General features: G+C 36.2%; 2 protein-coding genes across 2 annotated transcripts in view; one reads left to right on the top strand and one right to left on the bottom strand.

Annotated features, from left to right (window-relative positions):
* The window catches only part of CCDC146 (coiled-coil domain containing 146), a 126,974-nt gene that overhangs the window by 35,547 nt on the left and 73,611 nt on the right, over positions 1 to 17,816 (top strand). The gene's annotated exons all lie outside the window — the stretch shown is intronic.
* On the bottom strand, positions 1,114 to 7,317 carry FGL2 (fibrinogen like 2). Its single transcript, XM_017668403.3, has 2 exons — positions 6,622 to 7,317; positions 1,114 to 4,524 (listed from the first exon to the last, which is right to left on the bottom strand). Exons 1-2 carry the CDS (start codon positions 7,238 to 7,240, stop codon positions 3,818 to 3,820), a joined length of 1,326 nt encoding a protein of 441 aa, XP_017523892.3. The 5' UTR covers positions 7,241 to 7,317; the 3' UTR covers positions 1,114 to 3,817.

Raw genomic sequence — 17,816 nt, 5'->3', positions numbered from 1 at the left:
ATCTCCCAAATGCTCAGATTCAGCAGTACCCACTCCTTCCCCAATTATAACTCTGGCTTCTGAACCACTTTAAGTAACAACACTCCCTTGTCTCAGATTTCATTTACATTCTACCCAAACAGGTTGATTTCAAGGTAGAACCCATTGCTGAATGATATAATGTATAAGGAATATAAGGATGGTGCAGGACCAAAGAGGAGAGGAGCCAACCACCTCCTAACATGTCAGAGAAGACTGCCCCGAAGAGAGGGCCGTCTAGGATGATGGTGGTGATGACATTTATGTATGTTCTAAGTGTCTGACATATGTTGTCTCATTTAACCCTCTCACTGACTCTGTTCAGGCCTATTCTGTTGTTGTCCCTATTCTGAAGGGACCAAACGACAGCGAGATTAAAGAACTTTTCTTGTGATCTTACAGCTTGCAAATAGTGAAGCTGAAATTCAAATCCAGCAAGTCTGGCTCTTCAGTCCCTGCTCTTAATCATGGATGGTAAGACAAAACTCAGTAGGGGCTGAGGATCATATTCTATCTAAACCAAGGGCACAGTGTACATAATGTAATAAAAATAGAAGAGAACATCGTTTGAGAACAACAAGGTGTTCAGTATGGCAGGAGTGTGAGCAGTGGCAGATAAAGGCCTCTGAAGTGGTAGTCAGAAACCAGTTCGTGAAGGGGCTTATTTGCTGGATTTTATCATATAGGGAGTGAGGAGTTGCTGGCAGGTTTTCAGCAGGACAGTGACACAGTTGCACTTGTATTTTGGACTGACCCCTCTGGCTTCCTAGTCAATGGAGCAGTGCTAAGGAAGGAGGTGCATGTTACTGTGGGGAGCGGTTGCATTATCCCAAGGAGGTGGGGAGGGCTGAACCAGCACAGCAACAGTAATGATGGAAAAAGAGGAGATGGAGCTGAATGTTGCAAAATGAAACTGAAACTTTTCTATTTCAAATATGTCAACATTATTCTAGAGAGAAGTAAGATAACAGTGTCTGCAAATTTGCCTCCGTCTTCCTATTAATGAAATAGTACTCATTAAAGTCTTCAAAGAGTCAAAGATATTATCTAGTTAGGTAAACACTGTACTACTTTTCAGACAAGAGTAAACATATAAACATTTTACAAACAATAATATTTAATGTTTCCACATTGAAGAAAGAGATTTGCATATTAAATCTTTTATTTTACAGGACTTAAAAGACATGAAATGAAAATCTATTTGTACATACAGGAATATTAAAATTCTTAACAAGAGCTTATTGTGATGACATTACCCATCACTTTTTTCTTTCAAACTTCTCCTTGGGTGCCATTCAAACATAAGGGCCAGCAAACTTTGTTTCTAGGATATCTTTTATGCTTTGTATATTTAAGCTCTTTATTATTGGATGGATGTGTCATTAACTCATTGCAGCATTACTGCTTATCAGAAAAATTTGATATTTTTCCTGAGTGATGAGTAAATCAGTGACATTTGGTATTTCTAAGGACCCAATTTTAGTCAAAATTTCAAAGAATGACAAAGCTCAGAAATAAATTCTTAGTTAAGAAAACAAATATTAGCCACTAAAATGGAAGAAGACAAAACCCTAAAATAATGTATTTGTTAGTAGTTAATCCTTGTTTATGAACATTAGCCTGTATTAGTGAATAGTTATGTTAAGGCAAAGACTCTCAGATATAATCTAGTCCCATAAACATGTTCAAGATTGTCAAAGTCTAAAATATATTTTGTAAGTGATATGAAATGATTTCAAAAAGGAATTTCTATATTACAGAATTTTTTATTAGAAAAGTGCCATGAAAGTATAATGGAATATAAGATTTGGACCCTTTGAAATAAGGTGGAAAGATAGACAAGATAGGACAAGCTTTTGAGTATTACATGGGTTAATGAATTATTTGCCAAATTCTTGTGAAATTATACCCATTAAATCAGTGGATACTTGCTTATTTTTCTTCAGAACTGCGTTTTGTGAGGAGTCTGTTTTTTGATCATAGGAATTTAAACTTATACACATATTGATAATTATGTATTGTAAATGAAAATACCATTATTTGAAATAAACACATCATATCATATCAAAATACTCTTGGTCTTTTTAAAAAATAAAACTAGAAAGGAGAGGGAAATAAAGAGTATTAATTTGTAACATTTGCATTAGAATGCAGCCTTTTGAATCTGTAATAATATTTGCATTTTGGTCATCACTTAATTCTATTTGCATTTCTCTTGCTTGAACATTTTAATAGTGTTCATAGTAACTTAATTTTCATATTTACTTAAAACTTTGTTAAGTTTTATACTTTTAAGAGAATATCTTGCTTCTTTTTGATGAATATTTTCTATAAAAGTCATTACTTGAAAAAGTAACTTGATACCTGAAGCAAAATTTTAGGTAACAAGTTAATACACATGTATTCTTTATTTTCAAATAATGGGTAAAGGTGAATCTTTGTGAATGTATTTTGAAAACTTGGTTACTATGGTAGAAACAGACATTAAAAATTAAAGAGTGAATGTATTTCTGTGATGTACATACTGTATAGAGTGTTATTTCAAATTTAATTCTGGAGCACTTTTTAAACATGCAGCAGAATCCTGCTGTTTTCTCCGAAATGATCCCTTTTTTAACAATGATGAAATTTAACGTATTATTTTTAAAAATATTTTTTATATACTTGCATTCCAGAATTAACTAATGAATTATAAAAGTTCCAGATAGTTTTGTTTGGTTAAAAAAAAAAACATCTGTATTTGAACCTTCTGATAGTAAAATAAGCAGTATACCAGTTAGGGGTGAACTATATAATATTTGAATTACTGTTATATATATTTTAAAATTCATATGCTTTTTATAAATAGATGTATCTACTTGCCCTATAAAATTTAGCTTTCTATGAGATAAATCACTTAATGATATTATTGCTTTGGATGTAAAATTGACCTTCAGAGTATTATAGCCTATAAATAAATGCTCCATTCCCCACCTGCCTCTCCAAAGGAAAACCTGCCAGTAGCTTCGCACAGTAGGAGCTATCTTAAAACTATTGTGCATACAAAGCAAAGGAAGGTAATTTTTATATAAAAGAAGTTTTCACCATCAAACATCTAAAGTATTACAAACTGTGAATGAAGTACCGTTAAACCATGGCCTTTAAGGTAAATTAATTTTCTGAATGCTTTTAAGAGTGACCTTATGCTACCACACTTTAAAGTAATTTTGAATAACAAATATTTTACATTTCCCAAATAGTACATAAACAGGTTTAATTGTATATATTTTCCTTCCCCTGGGAAGTAAAATGCTCTAGGGTCTTCTGACCCACAGTAAATGCCATAAGAGTAACTATATCTCGGAATGAGGAGTAGGGTATTTAGAGAAACTAATACCCAGTAACTGTTTATGGCCTGAGAAGAATGATATACTTTCAGATGTGTTTAAGTTACAATCAAAATACAGATTATTTGTATAAAATCTAGCCTGCTGAATTAACTATTTTTTAATTATAGCAAGTAATATAAGTAATAAAAACTTCTTAATTAATAGAATTAAGAGAATTATAGATCTAGTGTGTAATTCTCAACATTCCCAATTGCTTGCAAATGTCCATTTGGATAACAGCATAACAGCAACAAAGGACTCCTTTAAAATGTATGTTTCGGCTTTATTTCAAATGCTGCATAGCATGAGAACCCACTGCTCAGAGTTAAATTTTTAGTCATAGGAAAGGAATATGAAACATATCACAAAGTGCTGAAGGAATCAATTGTCCTATTAGGTAACGCATACCCAGAGGAATGAGCATTAGTGATCTATGGCTTAAAGTGCTTGGGTCTGATCATCATTTTGGCCTTTTTAAAGGAAGACTTGTAGCCCCCAGGGTGTGCCTCACTTACACCAGGCCAGGTGCCCCAGAAAATCCCATTGCGGACACCTCTGTATTTTTGGTTATAATATTTGCCATTTAAATTTGCAGAAAGACATGCATCAAACCACCAGCCTGAACTGTAATAGAGCCCACAGTTCCCAGAGGGATATCGATCATTGTCTCTGTCTGGGGTGGTGAAAAACTTCAGGTCATGGTTGTAATGTTTGCTGAAATGTAAGGCATCTCCAGCTGTGCCATTATAGTTTCCAATGTGCAACCGGTATTTGAGAAACTCATTGGCCACATAAAACTGATCATACAGGGCATAGAGTTTGACACCATTAAAGTCTTCAAGATCTATTCTTAGAATCATTTCCTTACTCTTTGTCAGGAGGTGAATTTTATCGTTCCCCAGCCAAAATTCTCTTTGGGGGTTCCCAAAGCCTACTTTATAGTCTTGCCATGCTCTGGTGAAGTTGGTGCTTCCATCGAGACGTGCCTGCAGCACTGTCCAGCCTCCCCCCATGGTCTCCATGTCACAGTAAACTTCGAAGCTACTGTTTTTGGGATCCGGTGTAACTCTGTACATCTCACTGCTTCTTTTTCCTATTGTGTAGTAGTCAGAGCAATCTTTATAGATTAAATGTTGAACTGAAAGGGGGAAAAAAAGGCATTGGATTTTGTTAGTAAGAACTGCGCATCTGAAGAATTCTTCATATATATACGAAAGCACTTTGTAAATCAGTCAATGGCGGTAATGAAACCTTGTCCTGCAAAACTGATTTGAACCTATTTAGCAGGTGCTTGCTAAGGCCTCAGAATAAGAACCTGATATTACAAAGCAGCCAATGCTCTCCAACATACTCTTGGTTGGTAATAATAGTGACAACATCAACAAACAAGAAGAATACACATAAAAGTAACAGTTTTACTAATTTGGTATATTCAGTGGCAGCCACTTCTGTGTTCTAGAGGTAGCCGAAGATTTGATAACATTTTCTGCCAAAGACTTGATAACATTTGCACACTTAATGTGAACATCAACCTTGTGATGTATGTATTATTTCCAGTCTGGGGAGGACATTAAGGCTCAAAGATCAGTGGCTTGACCAAGTTCACAGACGTGTTCAGTGGCAGAGCTGGGACACACACTGAGCTCTGGCTGACCATAAGTGAGGCTTGTTCTTGTAACCCTGGTCCAGAGAGGCAGGTGGTTCCAGCTCTCCTAGAGCTGCACTCCATGCATACAAAGGAAGCACAGGATCCTACTTCCTTTCACCAAACGGGCTGTTAGCCTCCTGTGTCAGACAGTGTTATAGGATATGTTCCATATGATGCATTAAAATTCTAATGTACAGCATTGACAGCATTGATTATGACTTTATTTTACTTGCTTGCAACTAAATAAAGAAGTCAAGTAAGAAAGAATTTTTTTAGACTCTTATTCTGAATTTATTATCCAGGAAAGTGTTAGCTAGCGTTAACACATTTAGCTAGAAAGACACAACAGGTGATTATGTTCAGGTAAGTGTAATAATCAGTTAAGATGGTTCTGTAGGAGTCAAATCCATATAATTTTTTATAAAAATTGGTGCCAGATAAGGTAAATTTAATATAGGCTACTCTGAGGCACAAAAAAATCCATTCATGTGTATTTAGAACTCAAAAGATTCATATATTTTCCCAAAACTTGAAGTAGAAAAACAGACAATAGAATCTTGCTCACATCATCACATCTGCTATTCAGCATCAAATCTAATGTGTGTCCAGGGATGTCACCTAAGATGGGAACCTCTGCTTTGCGATGTGTAGGGCACGTTCAGATACAGGCTGCCAGGCCTATTAGCCACAGTGGTCCCTGAAAGCCCCTCCTACCTTCAGAGTCCCTGGCAGATCCCTCGGGACGGAACACGCAGGAGGTGCTTGTTTCGAATGAACTTGATCTCTACCTCAGGCACCACATCCCTTCCACCTGACAGTCATGGTCATGGAGGTTCTAATGCAGAGATGGCTTCCCAAAGTGTGACAAGACCATCAGCAGCAGTGTCCCAAAAGCTCAGGTAGAAAGCCAGGGTTTGTGGGAGCCAGTGCCACAACTCAGCATTTGTGGGTAGAGGAGACAGTTAAGTTTGTGGTCTTCTGGCATGCCCAAACTCTCCCCTTAAAAAGTTTTTGTGCTACTAGGTCTCAAAGCAAAAAGTTCTGCACACACATGAAGCCACACAGCAGTTTTTATTCCATCTGTGAAATTCTTCACTATGTATTTGGGGTTAAGAACTGTGGGTCATTTGCTGAAATCTTTCAAAGATTTCTTGTTACCACATGAGAAGAAGCAGTCTGCAGACCGCAAGAAACTTACTTCCAATGAACAGAACACAGCTGCAAACACTGCCTTATCTCTATTGTTTTCACACACTTCAGTGAAGAGATAAGTATATTAAATGCACTAAAACAATAAGGAAAAAATCTTTCTGTTTTGTGTGTAGGTCTGGCATTAGCAAATAGGATCTTTGAAATTGAAAGTGCTTTCTAATGGACACAGGACCAGTTATATTTTTGTAATTAGGTCCTGTGTCACTTCTGTGGTCATATTTGCAAAGATGGTAGTTTTTCCTGTACTACTTTGATAATAAAAGGCTCAATTTATTTAATCTGTCATTTCTTTATTTTCTCAGGCTAATGTTTATAGATATTGACTAGCTATATAACATTCATGGACACATGATAAGAAAACATTATTATACATACCTGGACGTGATTGTATTTGTTCCTGATTGGGACACTTAGATGAACACTTGCCATCCAAACTGTTGACAACAGATGTTAGATTTGCCACTTTGCTATCAACGTAGTTTTCTATGTTGTTCATGTTTACAAGACTCAGCTTCTCCAAGCGGCCCTGAAGCACGTCGATCTCCTCCTTTGCATTCTTCAGGTCAGAGGAGAGCTTGTTAACCTCACTCTCTAATTCCCTCACTCTGTTGTCGTCAACCTCTGCTGCGGTTCCCGCGCTGGGTAATAATAGCAGACCGTTTCTGCCTGGATCTCGGCTGTCGTCAGCCTGCAGTTTGCATTCCTGGCAAGCTTTGTTCAGGCTATTAACAGTTTCCTTGAGGTTCTGGACTTCTTTGAACACCTCCTCGATCATGCCGAACTGCTGAGGGAGCTGAAGAGTCAGCGGGGGCAGGTTCACCTGGTAGGGGCACTGGCCTCCCTCCTCACATTTCCCTCTGCTTTCTAGTCTCATTGGGCAGGCATCCTTGGCTGTTTCATCTTTAATTTCCTCTGTCTCATTGTTTGCCACAACCAGAAAGCCATAAGCAGCAAGGACGGCGGAGCTCAGCCAGCACCAGTTCGCTAGCTTCATCTCTGCAGTGACGCTCACCCCGGCAGGGAAGTGTGCAAGGCAGGAGCTGTTTTAATAGCAGCAGCTGCCTGCCTGAGTCAGGCTTTCTGTGTTCGCAGAAAAGGGCGGGAGCACTTGCATCACAAGTTTCAGACACTCAGAGGAAGAGGCGATTCTTCTCATCAAATGCAGTCTGTCAAAAACTGTTGTTCATTCCCAGTCAGAATAACGTGTATTAGAATCATTGTGGTGGATGGAATGTGCACATTTTACAAACTTCACTCTCACCATTTATTTTATAAAGCACAAGAACAATTTTGGATTTCAAAATAATTATGCCTGAAATAAATCACTTAATTGTACTTAACTCCACTGAAAAAAGTAGTTTTTAAAGATAAATGCAGTAGATGAATGGATAAAGAAGATGTGGTACATATACACAATGAAATACTTTTCAGCCATAAGAAACAAACAATACTACCATTTGCAACAACATGGATGGAGCTAGAGGGTATTATGCTCAATGAAATAAGCCAGGGGGAGTAAGACAAGTGCCAAATGATTTCCTTCATTTGTGGAGTATAACAACGAAGCAAAACTGAAGGAACAAAACAGCAGCAGACTCACAGACTCCAAGAAGGGACTAGTTACCAAAGGGAAAGGGACTGGGGAGGCTGGGGAGGGAGGGAGAAGGGGATTGAGGGGTATTATGTTTAGTACATACGGTGTGGGAGGGATCATGGGGAAGACAGTGTAGCACAGACAAGGCACATAGTGGATCTGCGGCATCTTACTACACTGATGGACAGTGACTGCAATGAGGTATAGGTGGAGACTTGATAATATGGGTAAATGTAGTAACCACACTGTTTTTTCATGTGAAGCCTTTGTAAGAATGTATATCAATAATACCTTAATTAAAAAAAGATACATGAACATGCTGGTTATGTAAACCATCTGAACAGAAATGTTGCATGTTACAAAAATGGAAATGGTCCTTAGTCCTGAGAATGGGGCATTGAGGATCCTCTATCTTTTCACACTGGGTTTCCAGGTGAAATCTTAAGCACTTAAGAGTTTTTTAAAACACATAACAAATTGCCACTTCTGACTTGTGCCACGGACTCTTGTCTCATCTATTTGAAAAAGGGAAGAAAACAGGTAGAGAAAAAAGGGCTGCTTTCTACTACTTTGCCCATAGAATAGTGTGGCAGACAGGTCTGCACAACTGAACACATTTAAATATACATCATTGCCTTTCATCAAACCCAGCAGCCTCTTTCTCTGCCCTTCACCATTTTTGCCATTGCTCTGCCACGTTTCACAGCCGCCCCAGGGTGGATCTGTGAACTCTGCCCAGCCCTTCTGCCACCAGCACCTTTGCCTCGCCTCCACTGGCCACCTTCACCGTCCACCTCTGTGCTGTCTGCCTCCACGGTGGTCCCTCCCACTCCAGCCCCGGGCTCTGGGCCGTTTGCTGCATCGCTGCTTTGCCCAAAACATGTCAGGACTCATGACTTTACAAACTTTTCTCAATTTCAAACTTTTTTCATGGTTTTCGAACTTTTCTCCTCAGGGGCTGAGAGCAAGAAGGGGAAAGAGTTCAGTCAGAGTGACCACTCCTTTTAATTTGTATTGCATGTTGGCATCTCACCAAAGATAGCTTATTTTTAAAAAGGATTTTATTGCTTTAAAAATAATTCAAAATGACTGACATGGATAAAAACCCAAATTCTTTGCTCTATTAGTTAAAATACTCTGTAATCTACCTCATATTTATTTCTTTAACCCGATTTCCTATGACTTCTCTATACACCTCCTTGATTCCAGCTGAACTATCCTACTGACCCTAACTATTCATGTTCTGTGGTGTGTCAGGCTTACTTTACATTTCACACTGTATTTACCCCTCAGTACTTTAGGAGACCTGGACCCCACCCCTGCGTCTACCTCTTACTGGATCTGTAGATCATTAATTTCACTGAGCCTTGGTCCCTGTGACTGTGAGGGAGAAATCTGGCTATTTTTCCCTCATACAGGAATATTTATAAAAACTTTGAGTGGAGTGCTTAATGAAAAAAATGCAGTGTATAAGTGTAACATTCTTTCCACATAAATTTATCAAACATGTTCCACACACCTTATGCCTAATTCTTGCCATCTTATTCCAACTTAAAAAAAAATTACTTTTCTCTTCATCCCACTCAATGTATCCAAACCAATATTAGAAAATGTTAACTTTCTGACAAAAAAATATCTATTTAATCTCCTAAATTCATTTCTCTCTCATCGCCCCTTTCAACCTGTGACACTGCCCTATTATAAGGGGAAAAATAAATATAAGATTAGATCATTTTAAAAAGAAAGAGAATGGTGATAACATAGATAATATATAAAAGTATTCTATGAAGTAGAAATATATAGGAATAATATTTAGTTTAAGGTACATTAGTAAATGCCCTTGACTGGTTAAGGTATAAATCCATATAACTATGTATAATAGCCAGCCAAGTGTTTAATAAGCATCTTCAGTATACTCAGCACTATGCTAGAGCATGTGAAAATGCATACCATGGGCTCCTTCTTTCATCCTGTTGTCTTCTGTCCACCCATCATATATTAACTGAGCATCCTCTATATGCAAGACACTATTTGAGTACATAAGTGACACTAGTGAATAAATCTAACAAAAATCCCTTTTTCCTTCTTAGGAAAGGGCATTCACTGAGGACCTTGTATTTTCTTCATGTTGGATTTCAAGTAAATCATTAGCCTTGTAAAATTTCCTAAATCTAACAGAAGTACAGGTTTCTGACTTGCAGTGGGCTTTTACTTCATCTATTTGACTCAGAGATTTGCTTTCCAAGCACTGCTGCTGATTCTTGGGTCCTGTACACCCCATGGAGACAAGGACCAAGACATAGTTCCACCAAGAAAGTTTGGATATGCTCTGGGAACTGGCTCCTGTCCCTACAGGACCCATAAAAAAATCCTCACTACATCCTCCCATCTTTATATATACTACCTGCACTTGCAGGCGAACAAAGACAGGGCTCAAAGCAGTAAGTGACTTGCCTCTGGTTTTATAGATTTTAAGAGACAGAGTTGGAATTTGATCCTAGATCTGACACCAAAGTTCATGCCTTTCTCCTATACTACAGTGCCACGTAGTGGGAAAGACAATACTGGGAAGGTATATTGGTACCATGCAGTGGTGAGCCTGGTGCTTAATCAGGTTAGATCTGTGGGGAGCCACTTAATATTTTTGAGCAAAGGAATAATAAAATCAGCTATGCACTTTAGAGAAATTATTCATGAACTACAAGATGCATTGAAAAGGGGAAGATTATGTCAGAGAGCAGTTAGAGGCCACTTAAATAGTCCAAGCCCTTGTTTCCTAAAGTGTGTTTTCTGGAACATGAGTGACTAGATGTTGAAGATTGTATGAAAATAAGAGTTCCAGGACAAGCAGCTCTGAAAAACATCAGTCATATGCTATTGTGTATTATGGCTAGCCATATTATGGCAACAGGATAGTGATATATGCTGCATTTTTCAAATGTTAATTAATAGGAAACTGTTTTTTTGGACCATTTTTAGGAATGGATCTTCTGCTAGAAACCAGTAGGCAATGGTGTTTCAGGTTGACAAGTATTAATGTAGTGGCAGCCAGTAGGTAAACAGTGAACCAGTGTGGTGCAGGAGGGGTGGTAAAGGAGTTGCAAACATTCCTATCAAGGAGTGATAAGAGCCATAAGATCTGATAAGTGATGAGAAATGCAAAGAGGGAGAACTGTGAGCTAGGATGCCAAATGAAGTTAAGTAATGTCATGGAAATGAGAGCAATTGATATATATGGATATCAATTGAAACCACAGGAACCAAAAGAATGATCAAAGAAATAGGACAAAAAACAGAAGGGTGCACTGTCATGAAGACGAGAGAGGGTTTCAAGGAGGCAGCTTCCAGACCATCAAAAACTTGGAGAGCTGACTTCTTTTCAACTCCTATGGAATTCCCACCATCTGACCTTGACCTTTTACCTCCTCCCTCTTGCTGGAAAGTTCTGGATTTTCTCATGTCCAGCCTCCCCTGACTCCTAGTGTCATTCACTGATTCCTCACAACAGTATCAAAATATTCCCTTCTACACCAAATCTGCCCTCAGCTCAGAACTGACACATTTTATTTACCTTTTTATAAATTTGTTTCCTAGACTAAAACACATTATTTAACACCAATATATGGTGGGATTTTAAAGTAGCAAGACTTGTTTCTATAAGTCACATATGAAAATTACTTTCATCAGTCCATATTCAAGACATATTTAGACTTATTTATTTTTTCTTATGAAAAGTGCATTCAAGGAAGGATCTACACTTACTGTATATGGGTCAGATTCCAAAAGTAAATTTTCATTTACTCTGATATAGATTTTTTTTAAGGAAATACTCTATGTTGCTATTTGTACCAAAGGAAGTAAGTAAATTTAATGGCAATCATTATTTATTGTATTGAGATCCATTCATTGGCACTATGTGTATTAATATATTTGTAGTTTCCGATTTATTAAGTTCAAGAGTGTTTGGTTTCTTAGGGAATGTGTGCTTTTGTGATAAAAAAATTAAATATTCACTTTTTAAAACTATTTGATATTTCAACAGTAAATGTTTATTTTCCTATTCTTTAGAGGTCTTAGTCCTTGTTCATCATAAATTTCATGGAAAAAACTTCAAACAAAATCTTGATTTTAGCAACCCATAGAGATCAAGAATTGCCTGATTTGGGTTAAAACTAGAATAGTTGGTAGATTCTTTGGTATGTCTTGCCAGTACCTCACTCTAACACAGATGAAGAGGTTCAGACTAGAAGAAATCCCTCCAGTGTGGACCTACCATTAAAGATCCATTATGTGACTCCCTAAGGCAGCAACATCCAATGGTCCACTCTTTATGAGACTATAGACTGTGCAGCCATTCGATGTGCTAACGGCGTGGGTCTTCAGTGCTTTTCAGGCTCAAATTTTATGAAACTGGAATATTCCATGGAACTCTTGGGATGTCTACCAGTCAATATCTATCCAAAAAAATCTATTTTTACTAGGTACCCCACACCAAACCAGGGGGATCATGGAATATCCAAGATTCATGGAACATGACACCTAATTTTGCTGTCATCTCTTTAGTTAACAGAGACTTAGAAAATTCCATATAACCAATGTTGAGGAAACAAAATGTATTTATTTTTATTTCTTTATTGAAGATTGATCTTAAGTTTCCTTTTACATTCCTGAAACAAAACAATAAAATCAGAATAAAGAAATGAAAATCAAATTGTAGCTTTCTGCATCTTTTCCTTGCTTCTTATTATTTATAGTAGTTATGTTGTATAAAGTCACCACAAACATTGAATTAGTGAATACTAATCTTTGCTCCTATGGGACATACTGGTTTAGATTTCTGCAAACCTATGATCATAATATTTTTGTCAACCAATCAATATAAAGACACCTTATTTACATATATTGTTAATTCATTAACATGGAACTCGTGAGCAACAGAACTATAAATCATACCTGAAGGAAGATTATCTAAAATGTATTTTCTCTGCAAGGTACATTACAACTATCTTGTACTTAAGAACACTAGATAGAACTTCAGCACTAAGCTTTGGGTCTTAGAACATATACAATGAAATCACCAACAAAAAGCATAAAGATGTGATAAATGTGGCTCTCAGAACACAAAAAGGACACTTTTTGCATATGAGCGTTGAAACAAAACAGCAAAGCATTGTCTTCTTTATGTCAGCATGTTAGGCAACTCAAATGTTTAACCACCACGTGGATGTTTTCAAGTGATTCAAAAGCCCACAAGTGTTACCTTAGGGTTACAAACAAATTTTAACAGTAGGCAAACTTATAAATACAGAATCCATGAATAATAAGAATTGATTGTATATTGTTACAAAATCCATAGCTTTAAATTCTTGGAAATGTCTATCCATTTATTCTAAGCCAAGATAGTTAACTTCTTTTACTTGTTTTTTTATCCCTTGCATTCCTTGGAGTATTATTTGTTTGTTTGTTATTTTTAAATAATATATAACATTTGTATTTAATACTACAAATAATGCATTTATATAATAGAGAACATATCACATGTATATACATTATGTTATACAATGCTATATCACATATATCATGTTATATAATCCATATAAATATAAAATTTAGTTTAAGAATTTAACATTTCAGTTCATTCATAGGAATAGTGTGCATCTTGAACAATTAAAGTATGGAAAAGTAAAAACATTAAAGTAATTCCATGCTAATGAATAATTGCATTGCTGTATGTATATCTTTTAAATGCCTGTCATTGCTGTCTTTGAAGCTTGCTTTTAAGACTCAGGTTTATCTTATGAGATATATATGTGAACTTTAAATAAATGTTAATTTAAAGGTGATTTCCACTGTGCTAGTAACTAAAGAAAATTTATGAAATGGAGTAAACCTTGTAGTAATAGTTTTTATAACTATTTGTAGAAACTATTTTTGATAGTAAACATTGTTTTAACAGTAATCATTGAACACAATTGATAGCTCGTCATCCAAGTTCTTCTAAGGAAATTTTTTTTAAACATGACTTAGCATTACTTAATTTCTTTTACTGCTTCTAGTTTGATAGTATCTATGATTTGAGTCATTTCCTATTCTTTTCAGCAAAAACTTTTCTGCGTAGAAGAAATCACTTCATGATCATTATCAACAGACGTAAAATTGCTTGGTCCTTATTCTATTTTAAAGTATTCACCATTATTTATCATGGCTTTCCTCTGCTTCTGTATTTAACAAAATTATTTTGATCGTGTTTACATTTACAAATGATATGGCATGTGTTCTGACAACTGATACAAAATTCATGGCAACAATTATTCTTGCCAAAAAGATGATACAATAGACACACAGATTGTGTCAGTCACATATCAATATAAATTTAAATTAAATATCCATTGATTACTCTGATCATCTCAAAAACAGAATGATACAATACAGTGAAAAGAGAGAGGGTGGTAGACACGGAACCCATATTCTCAGTGAGGAAACTTCCACTTTCTTGCTGCTTAACTAGGCCTTGCCTTCTTCATCTGTTAACATGAGAAGGTGGGATTAGAGATCTCTAAGGCCCTTTTCAGGTGTAATAGTTTATGACTCCCTCATTAATTAGAAGCCATGTAACCACAAAACAAATGACCAAAATATGAACATAAGTGCAGACTGTCCTTTCAATGGAAAAATGTAAAGATCTACTTCACTTTAGCTATTCATCCATTCAGTGAATGTATCTGTTCCATTTACTGTACTGGCCCTGGGGATAAGGCTGGAAAAACAAATGTGTTTCTCACTTCCTGGAGCTTCAAGCTGCAGAGCAATGTATTCCAAGCCAGAGCCAGCCCTGCGCAAAGGCAATATATGTTTGGCTTTAGAGTGGGGTTCAGTAGGAACTCCAAGGCCTCCTCTGAACCACTCAGTTCCCTCCTGCTGTGCTGTGGCATTGCCCCTCCTTTTGCTAATCCTGAAATGGCCACTTAAGAGTCATTTTTTCCAAATGAGGACACAAAGGTTGTCCAGAATCTGTAAATAACCACTTTTACGTAGGATATGCTTCCTGCTTCTCTCCTTTATTAGGCTTATTTCTTTGGTTCTTAATCCTCTGTAACTACCATCATGCCAAAATCTTCCATATACAAAGCAGAAAAATAAAGTGTTTAGAACAAAAGAGGTTTTCATTTTTTATGTTTTTGTTGAAGTATAGCTGATATGCAGTATTATATTGGTTTCAAGTGTAGACCATAGTGATTCAACAGTTATCTACATTATTAAATGCTCACCTCAGTGGTAAGTGTAGCTACTATAAGTCAACATAGAAAGATACTACAGTATTATTGACTATATTCTCTATGCTGTACTTTCATCCCCATAACTAATTTATATTATAATTGAGATTCTGTGCCTCTTTATCCCCTTCACCTATTTCACCCAACCCCATAGTAACTACCAGTCTCTTCTCTGTGTCTATGAGTCTATTTCTTTCTTATTTGCTTGGGTTTGCTTTGGGGTTTGTTTTTGTTTTTGTTTTAGATTACACATATAAGTGAAGTCATATGATATTTGTCTTTCTCTGCCTAGTTTATATCACTGAGCATAATACCCTCTAGGTTCATCCATCTTGCTGCAAATAGCAAGATTTCTTTCTTTTTTTATGGCTGAATAATATTCCATTATAGATATATACCAAATCTTCTTTATGCATCATCTATTGATGGACACTTGGGTTGCTTCCATATGTTGGCTATTGTAAGTAGTAAATTATGTGGCAATAAACACAGAGGTGCATGTATCTTTTTGAATTAGTGATTTTGTTTTCTTTGGGTAAATTCTCAGAAGTGGAATTGCTAGGTCATATGCTATTTCTATTTTTAGATTTTGAGGAACCTCCATACTGCTTTCCACAGTTGCTGGACCAATTTACATTCTTACCAACAGTGTAGGAGGGTTCCCTTTTCTTCACATCCTTGCCAACAATTGTTATTTCTTGTCTTTTGGGTACTAGCCATTCTGACTAGTGTGAGGCATTATCTCATTGTGATTTTTATTTGCATTTCCCTGATGATGAGTGATTTACAGATTCAATGCAACCCCCATCAAAATATCAATGGTATTTCTCACTGAACTAGAGCAAATAATCCTGAAATTTAATGGAACCATAGAAGACCCCAAACAGCCATAGAGATCATGAGAAAGAACAAAGCTGGGGATATCACACTCCCTGGTCTCAAGCTATAATATTACAAAGCTGGAGTGATTAAAAGAGTTGACACTGGCACAAGCATAGATACGTGGATCAATGAACAGAATAGAGAGCCCAGAAATAAATGCACAAATGCAAGGCCAATTAATATATGACAAAGGAGGCGAGAATGTACAATGGGAAAAAGACAGTCTCATCAATAAATGGTTTGGGAAAACTCAACAGCTACATGCATGAGAATGAAACTGGATCATTGTCTTACACCACACAAAAGTCAACTTGAAATGGATTAAAGACCTAAATACAAGACTTGAAACCATAGAACTCTAAGAAGAAGAGATAGGCAGGAATTTCTTGAACATCAGTATGAGTAATTTTTTTCTGGATATGTCTCCCCAGGTAAGGGAAACAAAAGCAAAAATAAGCAGGACTACATCAAATTAAGAAGCATCTACACAGCAAAGGGAACCATCAACAAAACAGAAAGGCAGCTTACTGTATGGGAGAATACATTTGCTAATGATATATCTGACAGGGGGCTAATATCCAAAATACCTAAAGAACTCATACAATTCAACACCAAAAAACAAGTAACCCAATTAAAAAATGGGCCAAGTATCTGAATAGACATTTATCCAAAGAAAACATACAGATGGCTAACAAACACATGAAAAGATGTTCAATATCAATAATCATTAGAATGAAAGGGGTTCTTTAAAGAAAACCTTATTTCATACAATTGGCATGTGTATCTTCCCTAGGTCTAAAAATTTTTTAACAAGTAGGACTTATTAATTCAGTAAATTACAGATTCTGCAGAATGCACAGAATAAAGATATAGCTGTAATATTGAAAATATAAAAACACTGGAGGTAAATACACCAAAACCTTTTGCCTTTTACATTTTCTGTTTTCTCTATTATTTTTTTCCTTTATATATCTTTGTTCTATAGTGTGAATCAGGGATAAGGAGGGTGAAGAAGTCACTTTTTAGCAACTAAAAAGCATATAGATTGGGTGATTTTTCTTTTCTCCTTTCTAAGGCAAGCACCAGAAGAGCAGCCTGGCCTGATTTGGAGAGTCTAGGCCAAGTTTAACTTGTTCCTCCTCACTGTTCCACAAATAGCTAACATCTGCTGCTTATTATGTGATCCATCTTCTTTAATTTTCCCTGTAAGTCCCACCCAAACATAGAGGACAGAAATGTAGTGTAGGAGAATGAAATGGAACCCAGAGAGATGAAGGTGTGGGATAAAGATGACAAACAAGCAAAAAGAGAAAAGAGACTCACAGGAAAAGGAGAAAAACTGAATCACAGTGGGAGCTGTACCACAATCTTTATAGAAAGCAGGTTTTGTAGGATTTTTTTCCAGACTGTATATTGAGAGAACAAAGTTAGGGGATATGATTGAAATAAGAGCATTAGAATATCAGAAATAAAAGTCTTCTCTATCATTTTGACAGTGGCCAGTTAACAGCTGTTTCAGATTTTATTATTATATTGCCCATCAACAAAGTTAAATAACCTTTTAGAACATGGTAAGTTCCAAACAATTTATCTTACAATGTGAATTTTTAGTCAACATATCCAATTTCCAAATGTTTAAAGGAGTTATTCTTTAAACAATTTGCTTTTGTAACAATTTAATTCATTATAATTTCTTGATTTTTTCATATTTTAAAACACCAGTACTACAGCAAATAGCAAAATAAATAGTCAGGTGGAAGCTGAATATACTAGATACATATTCCAGTAATTAATATAAAATATTTAGAAATAGCATTTAG

This window comes from Manis javanica, chromosome 6 (assembly GCF_040802235.1).
Source record: "Manis javanica isolate MJ-LG chromosome 6, MJ_LKY, whole genome shotgun sequence".
In the NCBI taxonomy this organism is placed as follows: domain Eukaryota; kingdom Metazoa; phylum Chordata; class Mammalia; order Pholidota; family Manidae; genus Manis; species Manis javanica.
The sequence above is the reverse complement of the archived record's forward strand: the minus strand, read 5'-3'. Positions and strand labels throughout refer to the sequence as shown.